The following is a 20,252-nucleotide window of genomic DNA, read 5'->3' on the forward strand; positions in this document are numbered from 1 at the left end:
AACCACAGCTTTCCACATGGTAGCTAAACTTTATACCAATAGCTTAATTATTTCCTACCCCTACAGGCAACCAAAACTTACGGTAAAAACAAAATTATGACCAAACTCCTGGACCGAATGAATTTTTATGTTCTTCCTGTGTTCAATGTTGATGGATATATTTGGTCATGGAGATAGGTACTGCTCTGTAGTCTCCTGTTTGCATTTAGGTAATATATTATTTACTGACTTTCATGCACATTGAGTGTTATACATTAAGTTTAAGGTTTGGTTAATCAATTCCAGTTCAGAAAAGTATATTTTTAAAAACTCAGTTTCAACTAAGGAAAGCATGATTTCCTGGTTATGCAGGAGTTCTTAAAATAATATGAAATTTCTGCTGCTGAAGCTAGTAATGCAGAAAAATGAAATAAAGCACTAATTATAAAGGAAATGTATATTATACAATATGGCAAAAGTATTTCTAGCTAAGAATAAAAGTCATTTAGAGACATTCTGAACATAATGACTTCAAAACAAAATCACTGTATTCCATCAATTTGGGACAGAATCTGCAGTGGAATAATTGTATCAAAAAATAAATAAAAGAGTGACACAGATATCTGTCTTTTAAGAGAATTCTTTATACCCTGCTGTTGCTAAATAAGATTTTGAGATTTCAGACAGATACTATCACAAAAAGTTATTTTCTGAAAATTATGCTCCAACAATCACAATTTGACCTGTATTATATCTGAATCTATAAATGGTGAAAGATGTAATGAAGCTAAAATTCAAATTATAGGTAATTTCAGAACAACATTGATCATTTTTTAATACTCAGAACGAATCAACAGTTTTTAAAACTAACTGAATTTTTTATCAAGGCCTTAGACTATTAATATAAAAAACGATTCTGAAAATATTACAAGTTATAAGAAAAAATTTTTTTTCTTTATATAATGGGTCTCAGGTTAACTAGATAAATTTCAAATACAGCTGTAGACACCTGCAGGGAGAATCTGAAATGATCAAATTGAAAAATGCTAACTGAGCTTGTGTACACACTTCCATCATTCAACACTGCAGGACCGCATGTGGAGAAAAAATCGTTCCAAGAACCAACGTTCCGAATGCATTGGAACTGACCTCAACAGGAACTTTAATGTCTCATGGAACTGTGAGTAGCAGACAAGATCTCAAGGGAAATAGCTCTAAAGAGTGTTTAGACACCGAATTTAGTTAAACTACCTACTTATTCAGTAAAGATAGGTATTCCCTAAGTGTTAATTTTCTAATCTAAAAAATGAAAGATAACATCACTACCATAGAAGTATTATGAATGTTTTGTTGAATGGGTGGAAGTAGGAGGTAGGGCTGTTTATCAAACAATCTCTTACTTAATATATCTAGCTTGCTAAAAATCAGGCACAATCCAGAAATTCTGATAATCTGAACAGATATCTCAGGTCCCTCCTCTTCCTGATCTGATAAAATTTGAGAAATACCAGTGGTTAGAACCAACATATAGGTAGTTCTTCAGATGTGTAGTGAAAAGAAACATCTGGGGCAAAGAAAGTGAAAAGGTTGCAGGAAAAAGCAATGATAAGCAGAGACCTGCTACATCAGATGATGCTGCAGCTGCTACACAAATATTACTTTATCATTACATACATTCAAAGAGAAATTGCCACTATCCCAATTCATAAATTTTCTTCTTTATCTAACTTTGTTGAAAATACCACCTCAGCATCTAATTCTATTCTACCATAATGAATATGATAATAGCACATATCCCTAAGTGAAAGCTGCCTACTGAAATAGGTTAAAGAAACTCAGGCTCAGAGAAGGTAATTTACAGCAGTCTCCAATGAGTTGGAGCTGAGGCTGAATTGGAACTGACTCCAGGCCCTGGGCTGCTTCTGATGCGTTATTCCTGTGACCCTGGGAAATGGAGGGAAAATAAACAAGGCTAAGAATAAGAATATTCAAGTGGGCTAAGTCTGTTATACTCTTGAGTTATGCATACAAAGTTAGTCTGCAGGGACACTGAGGCAGCCCTGTAAACCTGGGAGACTAAAATGTTAAAAATATTTTGTGAATCCCTGTCAAAAGAAGTAAGGGCTGTACTGATGGGGGGCAGATTCTGATCTCATCCCTCCATGTACTCTGCAGCTTTCCCTCACACCAAGGTCCCATGTCGGGAGATCTATCGGGGCCCTGCACCAGAGTCTGAGAAAGAGACCAAAGCTGTCACTGACTTCATTCGAAGCCACCGAAAATCAATCAAGGCTTACCTTACCTTCCATTCCTACTCCCAGAAGCTATTGTTTCCCTACGGATATACATCAGAACTGCCACCTAACCACGAGGAACTGGTATGTAGGAAAAGCCTGTGGTTCATGCACTGACACCACCATTGACTTTCAGTCTGTTCATCATTAACAGCTTGGGTTATCTTGAAAAAATTTCACATTTGAATACCAAAGAAGAGAACTAATGAAGTCTACCTTAGAGTTAAAACCATAACCTTAGGTTAATTTTTCATGTGATAAAAGTACACAGGTAATAGAATCTTTTGATATGATTCTAAGATAAAGCCAGTATGAAAAAAGGTCTAGGCTACCAGAGTAGAATTCCATTACTACAAAAATGTTGCCTAGTTAAATATTTACCATGGGTCATAACATAAAACCATACACAGCAAAAGCCTAAGACAATAGCAAAGACATCTGCTATTCCTGTCACCGAGACACCAGATTTAAGGAGAGCAATTGTATTTTTATCCTCCTGATCAACTTGGAAATTACATTAATTCTTTTATTAACCAAGGAAAGAAATTTTGAATGATTGTGAAGCTTCTGCACTAAAAACATACTCTCTCCAAAAGTATGATCCACTAAGCATTCTTTTCCTTTCTGTGAAAACTAATTTAACCATGTTAGCTTTAAAAAAAAAATTCTGCATATGAGGGATAAATATGTTTAATTGCTCTAGAAAAAATGAAAGCTGTGATTCCAATACTGCCTCACAAAATTTTTTTTTAATTTTTTAGAGGTTACAATTGCCTTTCTGACTTGAGTCAATTGTTTTCAGCATTCAATTCTGAGTGGGAGCAAAGATTTGAACCAGTCATTAAAACCTTCTGTTTATATACAACAAATATAAAAGCAATATGTGGCCCATAGAGCCATTTATTTAATCAATCTAATTGAGAATCTGAACCCATGAGTTTTATTAATATATACAAAGGTACAGCAATGCAATTCAATCTACCCTTAGGAAAATGGTATTATGGATTAAAAAATACAAAACAAACCATTTTGAGTAAAGTTAAGTGTTCTTACACAGCAACGAAATTGATTAAGAAAAAAACTTACTTTTTGGTTATATACATTATACATGTGGACTAAATAAAATCTTCACTAGAGTACAAAAACGTTAGTGACTATACTCCATTAAAATGAATTCCAATAATCATTCCCATAGCACAAAACACTATTGTGTATTAAAGGTCATAAGCTGCCACTCAAGAAGAAAAACTCTAATTTAAACAGAGGTACTTTAAAAAGGAGTCAAGCACCTTTCTTCCCTTGACATACTAAAATCATATGTGGAGACAGACATATGGTGGCGTGGAACCTATAAGACCAAGGAAGGAGGAACGTGGGAGAAACTGACTTTGAGAGATACAAATATCTGAAGCCAAAAACAAATCTGAGAGGAAAAAGAAAGAATATGTTTTTTTAGAAGGAAGGTCAGAAGTCAAAAGAAAGAAAAGGAGGGAGGGAGAGAGGAAAGAAGAGTGACTATGAAGAAACGTTCTGTAGAAACACGAGCTACGATATTACTGTACATAACTGATTTCACATTTAGAAGGCCCCACGATGACAATATGTATATCGTACTGAAAATAAATTTCTCACTCAATCATTTATTTTATTTTGATCTTCAAATGCCAAATCACCAGTAAAATCGACTTTTTTTAATCTCCAGTGAATTAACGCCATTCATATGGTATCCGGTTATCCCACCCCTACTTCCCTTTCTCTCCAGGCCAAAGTTGCAAAGATTGGCACTGATGTCCTATCAACTCAGTAGGAAGGCACTCCACACCTGTGGTTCAACAGCATCAACCATTTGTACATTTTTCCTGTTATTTATTGTGTCACTTCCCCTAATTCTCTTTTGGAGACATTAAAGAAAGTTATAGAATTTGTAAGTTAGGATTAGAACATCTTGGAACTGCTAATTTAAACTTCGGTTTTAACAGGAGATTCTGAATTATACGTGAATCTAGGAGACAGATTCCACCCTTTTTGGGGGGGGGATAAGATTTTTCTAGAAACAAATTATACTGAACTTTTACAAGGCTACAAGGTCAACAGAAGTAATTACATCAAGACAAATTTACAGTTTAATTCTTTCATCATCCTATTCTCTACCACCACTACCACCACCATTTTATCCTCACAGGAACTAACAAGAATTAACTGGGTCAGAGTCAATTCTTTTTTTTTTAACCATTTAACTCTGGCTGGACTCTTTCTTCCTTGGCCTTGTCCCTATGAAAGCACAGTCTTTTCCCTAGCTCCTAGGGGGAAAACGGGTAGGCCAACAGTTTCAGCCACTCTGCTCGTGTAAAGCCAGTCTCCTGTCCCTCTCACCAGCCCCTTCCTACTGTGTTCAACCGAAATCTATATGGTGGATTAAGAAAGGAGGTCACAAGGTCCTAGTTCTGCTGCTTTTGCTTTAGTGTCTCAGCACCACTTCTTAATCTTCACTATGTTTAAACTTTCTTTGTCTTTGCATTTTTTAATTATTGACATAGATTTCTTACAAGTCAGGCACTGTGCTCAGCCCTTGATCTTCACAATCTCAGTTACTCCTCACAATGTTCGATGAGGTGTGCAGTACTTGCAACTAGCTTAACTGGGATTCAATCCCAGGTTTTAACAAAACCGAGGTCCGTGATCTTGACCACTGCGCATACTGCTTTCCCATTTGGTTTTTGCAGCTAAAATAACTAGCGATTTCTATTTTCAAGCAATAGAAGGAAATTCATTTAGTTTTCACCAAAGACCATTAATTCAGACCCTGGGAAGTGAGACTCTTTCTCCTCAGATCCCACTGATCTTAGTTTGGAAATTCTTTAGTAAAACTCGCCTTTCCTCCAAACTATTTCCAAGTTTAAGTTCTTAGGGCCAAACTTTACAGGAAATTCCAATGAAACTGCTCACAAAACCTTAACTTCCTAACAAAATTTAATTCCTCAAATGCAAGGATTACACTTCAGATTTCCTCTCAGATCATACAATATCTAGTATGGGGCGGGGAACAATAACAGAATTAATTCTCATAAACTTGGTCAAAGAAAATGGTGTCCTGACTTGTCCAAAAGGTGTGAATGTGGATTGAAACCACAACAAAATTAGACTTGATTTAGCCTGTATCACTCTCTAGAGACAAGATATCCAACATTTTTAGCATGAAGACTGCTGTTTAACTTTTAAACATTTCATGGAACAACTCACCATCACCAAATACAGATGATTATTTCCATGATACTTTTAGAATGTGTGGATTGAAAAAATAAATATGTGCGTCTGTGGATTCCACGCAATAACTCTACCTGGCCATACCTCATAAACCACTTCCCTAATCCAAGCTGAAAGAATAAACTGTAACTAGAAGTCTACACCCTCAACAATTGCTATGGAATTTGAAAATGCTTTAGTCATCACAAACAACTTCTAGAGCCTATTTACTGGAGGTTCCTTTGGTGGAATTAGAAAAATGACTTAAAAAAACCGACAAGTTCCATTCCCAGAGAACATTCATCAGCAATCACGTATCAACCAGTTGTGTGCTTTAAAGGGCAGAAGAGAAAGTACAGTGACACAGCCGATCACCAGCATCCAGATAGATCTGCTGCAACACAGCCAGGCCAGGGATTCATTACACATACAAGTGGATGACAACAAGATTTCAAAACAGATGATATACCCAGCTACATAAGTGGACAAAAGTAAGCAAAGTAAAGGACCAAAGGACAGACTAGAACACCAGTTTAAAATGGCAGCCTACTTAGTGGATATTGAGAAAGAGCAGGGCCAGATAAGCCACCCAGATATGATGTAAGAGGAATTCCTACATCGTAAGGAGAAAAAACACACAGATTTTCTTGGCAGCAAAGAACAAAGCATTCCAAACAGGAGAAAACTTTGCAAATGGCAGCTAGGGCATCAAAGGATTATTACTCTCACTTTCTATATATAAATAAATATACATATATTTATATATATATACACACACACATGCACACATGTATATACATGATGTATATTTGCATATATATGCAAATTATGAGCATATTAGCGCTATGCATTTGCATTGAATCACAATCATTTAATAAGCAAGAATTTATGGAGCACCCACCTAATAGCCCAGCGCTTGGAGCTTTGAGAGATAGGTGAAAAGAGTGAAGACACAATGACTACTTTCAAAGAGTTACATTCTAACTGGGAGGAGGAGATCACCAAAGATAACACAGTTCCATGCTATCATGTGTCACTTTCAATATGGGAGGATAAAGAGGAATTACTATTCTATACAACTGTGTAGTAGTATTTTTAACTCTTTTATTTTATTTTATTTTCTTATAAGTTTTTTTAAGCAATTCAGATTTAGAAAGAATTGCCTCTTCCACATGGGGCTACAGCAGCTTGATAGATGTTCAAAACTTTTAGGAGTGACTGCTTTAATAAAGCACCTGATTAAATGTTAATCAAACATTCACAAGAAGCAGGCAGTAACAAAGCACTTGATAAGAAAATAGGAGCACCCCACAATTAAAGTTTAGTCATTCCGATATCCTAATTGTCATTTAACAAGTTCCAGGACTTGGGGGAAGCATCTAACATTTACCAGTATTTTTCTCTCTTTGATTTGATGGAGACAGAAGAAAGGGACTGAGAGAGCATTTTTAAAACCCAAATTGTGGAGAGATCTCTGACCTCCAGAAAAATATGCTTGCACTTTGAACCTAATAAACAAATAACTTAAAACCATAAAATTTGAAACCAGGAGGAAACCTAGGAAATGATCTAAGTCATGGTTCTCAAGCCTGACGTCCAATTAGCATTATCTGAGGAGCTTTTAAAATATGCAGATGATCAGGTCTTATCCCCAGAGATTCCATTAGTCCCTGGTGGGGCCCAGGCACTTGAATTTTTTTTAGTGGTCAAAGTGATTCTAAGATGAAACAAGGGTTGAGAACCACTGATATAAGCTAAATCCCTCATTTACAGACTATGAAATTGAGATACAGAAAGATTTCATCACTTAGGGGCAGAATAGGGTCAAAAATCAGCATTCCAGACCAGAGACAAATTGTATACCAGCTATTTTGCCATGAAGCAGCAATATTTAGATGGCACAAAAATTGATATTGAAAGATTGTGAAATGCTTATATTTGCATATTTACAGCATAGCCAATCCTTTACCATCTTAGAAATAACTGAAGATAGTTCCTAGTTAGCAAGAATAGTTCACTGAATTGATAGGAATCAAGTAGCTTGTATCATTAATATCATCCATCTATGAGTCACACAATGAATTAAAAAGTTAATTTCAAAGTGCCTTTCTTGTCGCCTTCCCCACACATCAAAATCGCTAGCACTGCTCCTGTTTCTCAACTTTGTACTGTTTTCTATACTCTTTACTACTCTACATTTTGAAAAGGAGAAAATCAAGACCCCGAATTTGTAGCTCAACACCCACTATCTATCCACTATGACATTCAAGCTGAAATTATACTAAGGGCAACAGAAGTGCAAAGTAAATATTTCAGTTCATGCCCATGCATCTCTAGCTTCAGCTCTTGCTTCAAAGAGAATTTCCACTCTTGTTGACATAAAAGTGCGTGTTATTATGCTTAACGCCTATCAATCATATTTTTTAAAAAACATAGAATTTAAGTCACCAGTGTCACTTTACGTGGATTTCTTTGGGGTGAAACAAGAGTGTTAGTTCAGTTCAGGTTTATCTTGACTTGTTTTGACTGTATTACAGTCAGTTCCTTGCACTTAATGTGCATTGAAAGGAGTAGGAAATTTTTTTCTTATTGTCAACATTTTAAGAAAATGTTAACAACAACAAAAATTATCTTGTAGAACTCAATTAAGACTTTTTATTGAGAGGACTATAGATTGACATATGGTAGGTAGTACAGTACAATGGTTAGTCACGCAAACTCTGAAGACATGCAGCTTGGGTTTGACTCCTGACTCAACCACTTACTAGCTATGTATCTTTTTTTTTAATTGATGTGTAGTTGATTTACAATATTATATTAGTTTCAGGTGTACAACATAGTGATTCAGTATTTTTGCAGATTATAGTTTGTTTTAGGTTATTATTAGATAATGGTGGGCTTCCCTGGTGGCGCAGTGGTTGAGAGTCCGCCTGCCGATGCAGGGGACACGGGTTCGTGCCCCGGTCCAAGAAGATCCCACACGCCGCGGAGCGGCTGGGCCCGTGAGCCATGGCCTCTGAGCCTGCGCGTCCGGAGCCTGTGCTCTGCAACGGGAGAGGCCACAACAGTGAGAGGCCCGCGTACCGCAAAAAAAAAAGAAATGCAAGGTATCAAAAGGAAGCAAATGGAAATTATAGAACTGAAAAACACAGTAACTTAAATTTTAAAAACTCACTGGAGAGGATCAGTAGCAGAATGAATAAGATGGAGGGAAGAATCAGTTACCTTGAAGACAGAACAATAGAACTTACCAGTCTGAAGAGAGAAAACAAATTGAAAAAATATATAAACAAAGCCTAAGGGAACTGTGGCATAATCACAAATGATCAAACATTCATATCATCAAAGTCTCAGAAGGAGAGGAGAAAGAGAATAGTGCTGGAAAAAAATATTTGAAGAAAGAAAGACTGAAATTTCCCAAATTTCCTAAAGACATAAACCAACATATTCAAGAAACCAAGTGAACCACAAACAGAATAAGTTCAAAGAAACTCACATCAAGCCACACCATAATTAAAGTTCTGAAAACTAAAGTCAAAGTAAAAACTCTTGAAAGCAACGAGAGAGAAACAATCTAGAAGGGGCAAAACAATTCAAATGACAGCAGATTTCTCATTTGAAAACGTGGAAGGCCAAAAGGAAGGGATAACATTTTTCAAGGGCTAAAAGAACTATCAATCATTAATTCTATATTCAGCAAAAAATATCCTTCAGAAATGAAGAGGAAATAAAGATATTCTCAGACAAAGGAAAACTAAGAGAATTTGTCACCTACCTACAGACCTACCCTTTAAAGATGGATAAGGAAAGCTCTCCAAATAAGAAAGAAATGGTAACAGAGGCTTGAAACTGTGGAAAGGAAGGAAAAACAATAGATTAGGGAATGAATGAATGAATAATGAATGGATGGGTGGATGAATGAAGGATAAATAGACTATCTTTCTCCTCATGATGATTGAATCAAAAAGTATAATTCCATCTGATGTGATATTTAACATATGTAGAGAAGTAATCAAGACAACTGTATTTTAAAAGTGGGAAGGGGAAAAAAATCGAAATGCAAGTAGGATTTCTATATCTTACTTGACATGATAAAACACTGATACCAGTAGACTGTGATAAGTCATGTATGTATATTTTAATACATAGAGCAACCACTAAGAAAACTAAACAAACTGATATACTCAAAAACATTATTATAAATAAATCAAAATGGAATCCTAAAAATGTTCATGTAACCAACAATAAGGCAATAAAAGAGAAATGGAGAAATGAAAAACAGAGGGAACAAACAAAAATCAAATAGTAAGATGGCAGATTTAAGGTATATCAATAATTTACCTAAATATATTAATTAAAAGACAGAGATTGGCAGAGTGGATTAAGAAAAATATGATTCAACAATACACTGGCTACAATAAACTCACTTCGTATTTAACACAGGTTGAAATTGAAAGGCTGGGAAAAAGATACACCATGCAAACATTAATCAAAGTAGGAGTGGCTATATTAAACATCAGATAAAGTAAATTTCAGAACAAAGAAATTTACCAGAAACAGGAACATTAATGATAAAAGGATCAACCCACCAAGAAGACATAATAATCCTGAATGTGTGCAAGCCAGTTTCACCTATGATGCTTCTGCCAATAATTTTCAAATCCATTTTCCCAGGCTCCTTCCTCCACGGCACAGTAAATCAGAGAAAGGTGGCAGCGACCCCTGGCTTTCATCAGCCTCCCCACCCTCCAGACTCATGTTTCAACGCAGGACTGAGGCTTCACATATCCTTCTGCGTCAAACACTATGTATTTGGTAGGTGTTGTGCACAGGACTGAGGGGAAAAGGCACACAGAGACCAACTATTGCCTCAAGGACCCTGCACAAGCCCCACCCATGGAGTCCCCCTTGCCTTCTATCCCAGGACTGGACATGACTCTTCCATTCCGCCAAGGCTGGACATGTGACCATACTCACCTGACTGCTCCAGCCCAGACAGCTCTGCAATGTTCGGCCGCCAGTCCCCAGAGCCCTAGCAGGAAGCACCCATCCCCTGCATGACTGATGCTAAACATCTTTTTTCTTCCTTCCTTTACCCTTTCTTTTCCCCATCACTACTCCCTCTGAGTTCCTGTTTCTGTTAATAACATGTGGATTTTTTCCAACTACCCAGATTGAAATCTCAATCATTTTCATCAAATTCTGTGACTCTTCCATTCCAACGTTTCTTCCATAGAGTCCCACCTATTCTCTCCCCAGTGTGGTGACTCTACACTAGTTCAGGCTGTCACTTCACAATACCTCCTAACTGGTCTCTCTCCAGCGCTGCCAAACAAAACATCTTTCCTTTTTTATTAGGTTTTCTGAGCTTTGCCCACCAACTCTTACTGATCCATTTTCCAGTCCAACTATATCTCACTGGTCCCTAAAAATGCCTCTACGCTTTATCCTTGTAGTTCACTGGCCAGAATGCTTTTCTTCAATCTCCATCTGGAAAAATACTAGCCTTTCTTCAAGGCTCTCCCCAAATACAACCTCCATCATGAAGGTGGTATTTGAGCAGGTATTGAGCATGAAACGCCATCCTCCTCACCAAGCATAATTGCTTTCTTCCTTTCAATCTTCACGAGATACTGTACCTTTCCTATGGTACTTTTATATTCTGCCCTATCTCTGTTATTTGCATAGTTGACTTCTCTCCCAACTGTAAGTTCCAAAGACACCAGTAGCGTCTTCTTCATCTTTGTACCCTTGCACCACCCACCCTCCACAGTGCCAAGTAAGGTGCACTGCGCATGTTAAAGGTTTTAATAAATATTTGCTGAATAATTTGAAAGCCAACCCTGTCTCTCTCTACCAAAATATTCCTTCTCTCTTTCTTCATCACAGCTTTGAATTTTTATCTTTCAAACCTAAAATGTTTGTATCAAACTCATTACTTTCCCTAAAACATAAGTAACTTTATGTACAAAAAAAATAGTTTTTCAATTATGTAAATCAAAATATACATAAATGCTCTTACAGTATTTACATACACTGTATGTAAGGTATGTTGTATAAACCTTATGTGTATATAACCTCTAGATGTTTATATTCTCAGTCTTTTTAACAAATAACATTCTCAGTAAAATTTCATAAAAATTGACATGGAAAAGTTGGATTAGGGGATTAAATATATCCTTAAAATAATTGATTTAAACTTTCTTGGTCTTTTAACTATAAAATAGTTTATCCTAGCAACATGAACGGAAAGAGACCTGAACTACTAGAAAGAATGTAATTTTGCATAGCTTGTACGTGTAGTTTTCCTTGATGGGTTTTCAGTGACCAGTGACCCCTCCTCAGCTGGTCTCCTCAACTGCTTGCACTTGCTTAGACCACCTCCATCTACGACAATGTGCACCCAGAAGACAAACTCAATTTAGACTCAAAATGATCCAAGCAAAATGTAATTTTGAAAATGCAGCACACATTTAAAACGTGTGATGGATTCCAAAGCCATGATTATTTTTTACTTGACACCATACTATGCAGACCACTACTCCCATTCATACTGAAATTAACTGTACATGAAATTTTTTTATTGCTAATTTTACACCAGTGAATTTCCATTTCAAGAAAAACATTAACATTTGTTTCTAATTAAATATTTATTGCTTATGTTTTACAGACCCGACATCAGGTTCTTCTTTAGACTGGGCTTACAACGTGGGCATCAAACACACATTTGCCTTTGAGCTCCGAGATAAAGGCAAATTTGGTTTTCTCCGTCTAGGGTCTCAGATAAAGTCAACTTGTAAAGAGACCATGCTAGCTGTCAAGTTTATTGTCAAGTATATCCTCAAGCATACTTCCTAAAGAACTGCCCTCTGTTTGGAATAAGCCAGTTAATTCTTCCCGTGCCTTTCACTAGAATGTCAATCTTTGCCTATCCCTAAGTGTGGTTTCCACATCACCTGAATAGGTCCTCTCTTGTTCACTTAAGTCCTATGTTATTTCTTTTTGCTTTTATTTACTCTCAATAGTATCTTAACAAATAGCCTTAGGTGAAAGTTTAACCAAGTTAAGTTAGAACCCAGCACAAAGCATTATTTTGAAAGGTGATATACAGTGGGTCACGGGAAGGAAATGAGAACCTTCACTTTCTCCAGAACCAGACTTTCACCATGTGGCTTCATCATTTCATGTGCCAATATAATAAAAATAAAACATATTCCAAAATGCACCTTCTGTTTTTTATAAATTATGTTCTCTACATTCCTCTATTAGCATTAATAATCATTAATGCTTCTTATGCATTCTGTTAATAAGAAAGAACACCTTCAATTTTTCAAAACATATTTTGCCTACATATTTTTTTAATACAAGTTGACAATGTTTATATCTTCACACTAGCAAAAGGATGTTCTAGCAGGAAATAAAGTGGTTTATTTAGAGATGAATCTCAGTGCTTTAAACAACCAATCCAGTTCTCATCAACATAATGTACATAAAATTCAAAATAGTTTAAACTGCCATAATCAGAGGAAATTACCTGCCAAAACACCTCTTGGCAGTTACAGACACAGCCAGAACATCTGGTCAGCTGTGAGCCCTGCCTAATAATGGATAGAAAAAAAAGCCTGGAAATAAAGTTGAAAAGGAAAAGAGAAAGTCATGTCGACCAAGGGCAATCAGAGTAACTTATTACCTTTATACTGTCTATAATAATATTGCTTAAGATAGTGTCACAAAATACCTTTTCCCTAACTTTATTCTTCAATATTTCATCATGTGACAACAGTGGCATCTACACTGTAAAAATCCAGAACATAGATGCCTGACCAGAATTTGAGGGACAAGTAGAGTTCCTTGACTTCCTATAAACTTACTTCTCAGAACAATCTGGCTAAAATTTTTGAGGATCTTAAAAGATCCTGAGAAACCAGGTTAACAAATAATCTGGGACATTCCTCACGACTCCTTTAAGGGCCCATAAAAGAAAGAGTGCCATCAAATCTACAAGGTGATGGTATTTCTGATAGTTAGAAGGCAGGTAAAAGTTTCCCGTGCAGAATTGTCTAGGGGAAACCAATATAAACTAACAAAATTGCTTTACAGGTGGAGGAGGGAAAGGTGACAATGGCAAGAAAGTAAAACATAAAACTCTGATTATGAGGTTAAACTGTCCCTTATAAAAAATACAATATCTATACCTCAATATTTAGCATTCAGAACTGGCTCAGAACCCAGGGACGCAAATTTGTTCCATTAAACGTGCCATATGGGAATTATACACTCATTCACACTTACTTACTCAACTGATAAAAGACTGAAAGAAACTGTAATCTTAAAATTTACATAAATATTTCTAAGTCCATTAGGTCTTTAGGTGGCGGAGGTAAAAGAGATAATCCCAATTATTGAATATCATCCAGTGTTCACCTAGTTTATAAAAGACACAAAAGTTCTACTCACCATTTTATTTGAGCCTTTATGTAGCTTAATATTTCTTTCCTCAATCAGAGAGAAAGCATTTGAGTGACTAAAAATCAAAACTCCTAACAAGATCATTCCTTATCTTAACTGAATACCTTTTGCATGACATCTCAGGGTATTTCGCTTGTCTTCATATGAATTGTGAAAATAAACATGTGAAGAAAAATATCTATCAATATATTAAAATTTAAAAACTATAAAGCTTCATTTTATTTATGGAAAAGTTTAAGTAGTCAGTGCTTAATTCTTCCCTTGTCATATTTCTCATTTATCAGTAAAATGACTTGGTGCCCAAGTTACTAGTAGTGCTGTCTCTTAAAATATTCTTGACAATGTCTCACAAAAAAAATCTTCTAAGTCATCATTCCTCTTCTAGTTTTCATACCACCAAATTCACTCAAGAAACATTGTTTCATATTTTGAAAATTTTTATGGCCATGATCTAGTAGCTGAGACACAGACCTCCATTATATGAGAAAATGAAACATCTTACTGATTATTTTTAGCAATGCAAATAAATTTGAGTTTCCAATGGGCATTATGACTACAAACTGATTTTAAAATGTCATATCAGAAGTACCCTCCCCACACCCTACACATCGGATACATTCTATTACTACATAAGTGCTCACTGCCCAAGTAAACATTAGGCTTATTGACAAGAGTTTCTGTTTCTCATTTGAAACAAACATTTATGCCTCATTTTCTTTAAATGAAAAAACAAACAAGTAATTCCCAGAGAAACGTGCAAGAAATCACTGAAAATACTCAAGTTCTCTCTATTCTCAGGTTCTACCAACTTGTTCTCACAAAGTGTTTAAATTATTTTGGTCATTTCAAATAGATGAATGTTGGGCTTTTGTGGACATGGGAAAAGATCAAAGGCAGAGAACTTCTAACCTTTTACCTTTAACATACAATACGTAAATGGGAGTTTTTCTAAAAAAGAACATGCATTGGTTTCAAAAACCTACAATGAAATATGGTAGTATTAAATTATGTTGATTTCCCAGGACACAAATTATAAGAAGCAGTAGCAGAAAGCAATCTGAGTTGAACACTCATTTATATGAAGCAATGGCACCTAGAAACTGTGCCCAAGCTTATAAACTGCCAGTTGTCCCCTAAAATCTATTCTCCCCTCTTCCCTAGTAATAGGCCTCCCAATTTTGAACTGGGCACATGGTTACTCAAAGGCTCAATTTCCAAACTTCCCTTTCAAACAGAGTGGCTCTTGGACTGTTCTGGCCAGTGAGTTGCAAGAGGAAACACCATGTGGCAAAGTCTAGAAAGCTAACTTCATAGACCTCTAGCATATACACTTTGGTCCTTCCTTTCTGTTCTTTTCTCTTTCTTTTGGCTGGAATACAACTGTGATGACTGAGGCTGAGCAATCAGCTTGGACCATAAAATATTCTTGAGAACTGAAGCTAAAAATATGATAGTAGGAGCTATCATAACAGTTCCAGATGTGATCTGGATGAAAATCCCCAGAGGGTGTTATACAAAATCACAGGACTAGAAATCAGGAGGTTGGGTTAGACTCCTGAATCCACTGAATGATATTCAGTAAGACACAATCACCCTTTGCCTGCCCTCCTTATCTCCTAGATTTTAGTTAGGATTTGAGATAATAGATGCTCAACAAGGTAAGCTACTTATTTCCATTTTGTTTATATTTGAGACAAAGAACACTTATCCTAAAGAAAGTTGGCTCAGGTGGTTCCTAATTGAGGTAGGTGTCAGGTGGTACAGAAACATGGCACCATGGCTGCCCTCAGGTGCGGTTTCCCCCCAGGGCTCTGCTATAATGAGGTACAAAGGGATGTGTGCATAAGACATTTCCCTGCATGCAAAGTTTTCATCAGATTGTTACAATCTAAGGGTTATTGATGCTCAAAAGTTTACAAGCACAACTGAAAACAAAATCCAACATAATTTGAAAAATATCTGCACACATAAAAATGAACTCCAACCCAGGGAACTCAGAGTTTGTAGAGAAGTTTGCTTCTTTTTTGTTGTTGTTTATTAATATTGATTTTTTTCTTTGTTTTTTTAACAATGTTCAGAAGAAATACATAAAGTGTCTACTAGATAGCTGGAAAATATAAAACATTTCCAATTATCAAAAACAAGTAGGGCTTCCCTGGTGGCAAGTGGTTGAGAGTCCACCCGCCGATGCAGGGGACACGAGTTCGTGCCCCGGTCCGGGAAGATCCCACATCCCGCGGAGCGGCTGGGCCCGTGAGCCATGGCCGCTGGGCCTGTGCGTCCGGAGCCTGTGCTCCGCAAGGGGAGAGGCCACAACAGTGAGAGGCCCGCGTAACAAAAAAAAAAAAAAAACAAGTAAATTGGACACCCTAAAATTTTATAAAATAATTAAAGCTTGACAATGTATTTGTTACAGTATGTGGCCTGAATGTGTCCCTGCTCTATAGTGCCACCTACAGTTTCCCCAGTCGCTCTGACCCTGAGCTGGTGTTTGTTCAAATGTAGTATATGGAGAGTGACATCACCAAGATGGCCAAACAAGATGTCCCTCACTAATATCCCCCCCTCAACAACAACAATTTGGCATCCATCCATGGACAAAGGTGCCTCTGTGGGAGCAACAGAATCCAGCCCCATATGCCAAGGGTAATAGACATACATACCTCAACCCTGCCTATGGACCCTGAAGTGGCCCATGAACTGGCTCTAGCCCCTCTTGGCCGCAGTCTGGGAGCCCCTGGAGAATATTGACTTAAACAATCAGCCTTGGATTTCCCTGGTGGCACAATGGTTAAGAATCTACCTGCCAAGGCAGGGGACACGGGTTTGAGCCCTGGTCTGGGAAGATCCCACATGCCACAAAGTAACTAAGCCCATGCGCCACAACTACTGAGCCTATGCTCTAGAGCCCGCAAGCCACAACTACTGAGCCCATGTGCCACTACTACTGAAGCCTGTGCACCTAGAGCCCGTGCTCTGCAACAAGAGAAGCCACCACAATGAGAAGCCCACACACCACAATGAAGAGTAGCCCCTGCTTGCCGTGACTAGAGAAAGCCTGAGAGCAGCAACGAAGACACAATGCAGCCAAAAATAAATAAATAAATAAAATTTATTTTAAAAAACATCAGCCTCTTACCTTGTGAAAATCCAGGAGTTCAGTGGAGAAGTTTTAGCCATTGAACCACTGGAGCAAAAAAATCCAAGACTGGACACATTGGAGAGGGTAAGAGGAATAGTTTGACTTTACCCTCATCACCTCTCCCCCAAGGTGGCACAACTCAGCCTAAGAGAGCCCTTCTTGGCCTGCAATTTCTCCCACAGAGGAAAAGGAGAGCATGTGAGTGAGCACCTGGCTTCCCCAGCTATGTGGGACACTACCAAAGAGGCCCATTTCTCTCTCATCTCATCCAGGGTACTGAGTCATGAGCTGCATGACTGCGAGCAGTGAGCAGCTGGGACAACAGGAGCCAGGGCTTGGAACATATCAAAGGGACATGAATGATACTAACCATATCACAGATTCCATCATAGAGACCTGCCTAAGAGTCACTGGGATGCCCTGCCTGCAGATTCCCCCCAACCAGCCCAGTCACTCCGAGCTCTTCACAAACACACACACACATGTACCCACACCCCATGGCCAGCTCCCTGTGTGTGCTTCCAATAGTTGTGAGAGCAACCTTTGGCAGACAGATAGTGAGCACATGCTCAAAGCAGGCCTGAATCTGTGGGCCAAAGAGAAACCACAAACTTGAACTTTTAGCACTTCCCCTGGGAAAGTAAAGAAGGAGGCTGTCAGCACCCAGCCTGGTATATTGCAGGATCAAGAGAAGGCATACAAGCTTAAGAATTCTGCCACAAGATGGAGTAAAAAGTGTGGGGCCAGCATATCTACAGAAAGTCTGAGAAAGTCTCAGGATTTCTAGAACGGCTGAAGGAAGGTTATTTCTCTCCTACTGTCAGTCAGTAAGGACTGGAGGAAGTGACTGCTACTTCAAATATGAAGACAGCAACACAAAACTACAAGGAACATGGAAAATCAAGGAAACATGACACCACCAAGGGAAAACAATAATATTCCAGTAACTCACCCCAAAGACATAGAGATCTACAATTTACCTGATAAAGAATTCAAAACAGCTGTTTAAAGGAAGCTCAATAAGCTACAAGAAAACACAGAAAAATAATACAATGAAATTAGGAAAACAATATACACAAAAAATGAGAAGTTTAATAGAGACAGAAATTGTAAAAAAAAAAAAAAAAAAAAAAGAACCCAACAGAAATTCTGGAGCTGAAGAATACAATGAATGAAATGAAAAGAATGCATTAGACAGCATCAACATCAGAATGGATCAAGCAGAAGAAAGAATCTGTGAAGTAGAAAACGAGAACTTTGAAATTCTCCAGCCAGAGAAGAAAAAATGAATGCCTACATGAATTATGAAATACCATCAAGAGAAGCAATCTGCAAATTACAGTCACAGAAGGAGAAGAGAGGAAGAAAGAGGCAGAAAGCTTATTTAAAGAAATAATGGCTGAAAACTTCAAAATCTGGGGAGAGATTTGCTCACCCAAGTTCATGAAGCTCACAGGTCCCCAAAAAAATTCAACTGAAAAAGATCTTCTCCAAGACACATTATATTGATAATAAAACTGTCAAATATCAAAGACAAACATAGAATCTTAAAAGCAGCAACAGGAAAGAAGCTTGTAATTTACAAGGGAATCCCCATAAGTCTATTAGTGAATTTCTTCTCAGAAAACTTACAGTCTGAGAGAGATCAGAATGATATAATCAATGTGCTGAAAGAAAAAAACTGCGAACCACACATACTTTGTCCAGAGAAGTTTTCCTTCAGAAATGAAGGAGAGATAAAGACTTCCCCAGACAAACAAAAGTTGAGGGAGTTCATCACCACTAGACTTGACTTACAAGAAATGGTGAAAGGAATTCTTCAAGTTGAAATAAAAGGAAACTATTAGTGACATGAAAACAAATGAAAATATACAACACACTGGCAAAGGTAAATATATAGTCAAATTCATAATACTCTCTCTAATATGGTGGCATATTAACCTACTTAACTCTAGTAAAAAAAAGATTAAAGGACAAAAGTATTAAAAAGATTAAAGGACAAAAGTATTAAAAATAACCACAGCTACAATAATTTGTTAATAAATATACAATATAACAAGAGGTAAATTTTGACATCAAAAACATAAAATGTGGGGAATAAAAGGGTAGAGTTTTTGTATGCAACTGAAGTTAAGTTGTCATCAATGTAAAACAGACCGTAAGGCAGTTTATGTAAGCCTCATGGTAACCACAAAGTAAAAACCTACAGTAGATACACAAAGGATAAAGAAAAGGGAATTAAACCATACCACTATGGAAAATCATCAATTCACAAAGGAAGACAGAGAGAAAAAAGGAACAAGGGAAGTACAACACAGCCAGAAAACAATAATTTGGCATTGTAAACACTTATCTATTAATAATTACTCTAAATATAAATGAATTAAATTCTACAATCAAAAGGCAGAATGGATAATAAACCAAGACCCAACTACATGCTGCCTATAAGAGATTCATTTCAGCTTTAAGATCACCCACAGGTTCAAAGTGAAGGAACAGAAAAAGATATTCCATGCAGATGGAAACCATTTAACTCAAAATGGATTAAAGATTGAAACGTAAGATGTAAAACCATAAAACTCCTAGAAGAAAACTTAGAGAAAAGGCTTCTTGACATTGGTCTTGACAATGATTTTTGGGATATGACAGCAAAAACACAAACAATAAAAGCAAAAATAAATAAGTGGGACTACATCAAACTAAAAAGCTTCTGCACAGCAAAAGAAACAATCAACAAAATGAAAAGGCAACCTGTGGAAATGGAGAAAATATTTGCAAACCATCTATCTGATAATGGGTTAATATCCAAAATATATAAGGAATTACACAACTCAATACCAAAAAAAAACAAAAACAAAAAAACCTCAAAAAATCGAATTAAAAAATGGGCAGAGGACCTGAATAGACATTTCCAAAGAACACATACAAATGGCCAACAGGTACATGAAAAAATGCTTAGCATCATTAATCATCAAGGGAAATGCAAATCAAAACCACAATGAGATATCACTTCACACCTGTTATAATGACCATTACATAAAAGACAAGAGATAAGAAGTGTTGGCGAGGATGTGAATAAAAGGGAACCCTTGGGCACTGTTGGTAGGAATGTAATCAGTACAGCG

At 37.0% G+C, this 20,252-nt stretch overlaps 1 protein-coding gene across 1 annotated transcript in view; it reads left to right on the top strand.

The window, feature by feature from the left end:
- Positions 1-12,374, top strand: part of CPA3 (carboxypeptidase A3) — a gene marked incomplete at both ends in the record, with an annotated part of 35,556 nt that extends 23,182 nt beyond the window's left edge. Inside the window, 6 exon segments of the mRNA XM_079705173.1 lie at positions 67-174; positions 1,069-1,159; positions 2,155-2,357; positions 4,036-4,077; positions 4,079-4,121; positions 12,187-12,374. Coding sequence (XP_079561299.1) covers positions 67-174; positions 1,069-1,159; positions 2,155-2,357; positions 4,036-4,077; positions 4,079-4,121; positions 12,187-12,374 — 675 coding nt within the window.
- Between the last annotated feature and the right edge of the window lie 7,878 nt (positions 12,375-20,252).

The sequence above is a fragment of the Hyperoodon ampullatus genome (assembly GCF_949752795.1).
Source record: "Hyperoodon ampullatus genome assembly, chromosome: 5".
NCBI lineage: Eukaryota > Metazoa > Chordata > Mammalia > Artiodactyla > Ziphiidae > Hyperoodon > Hyperoodon ampullatus.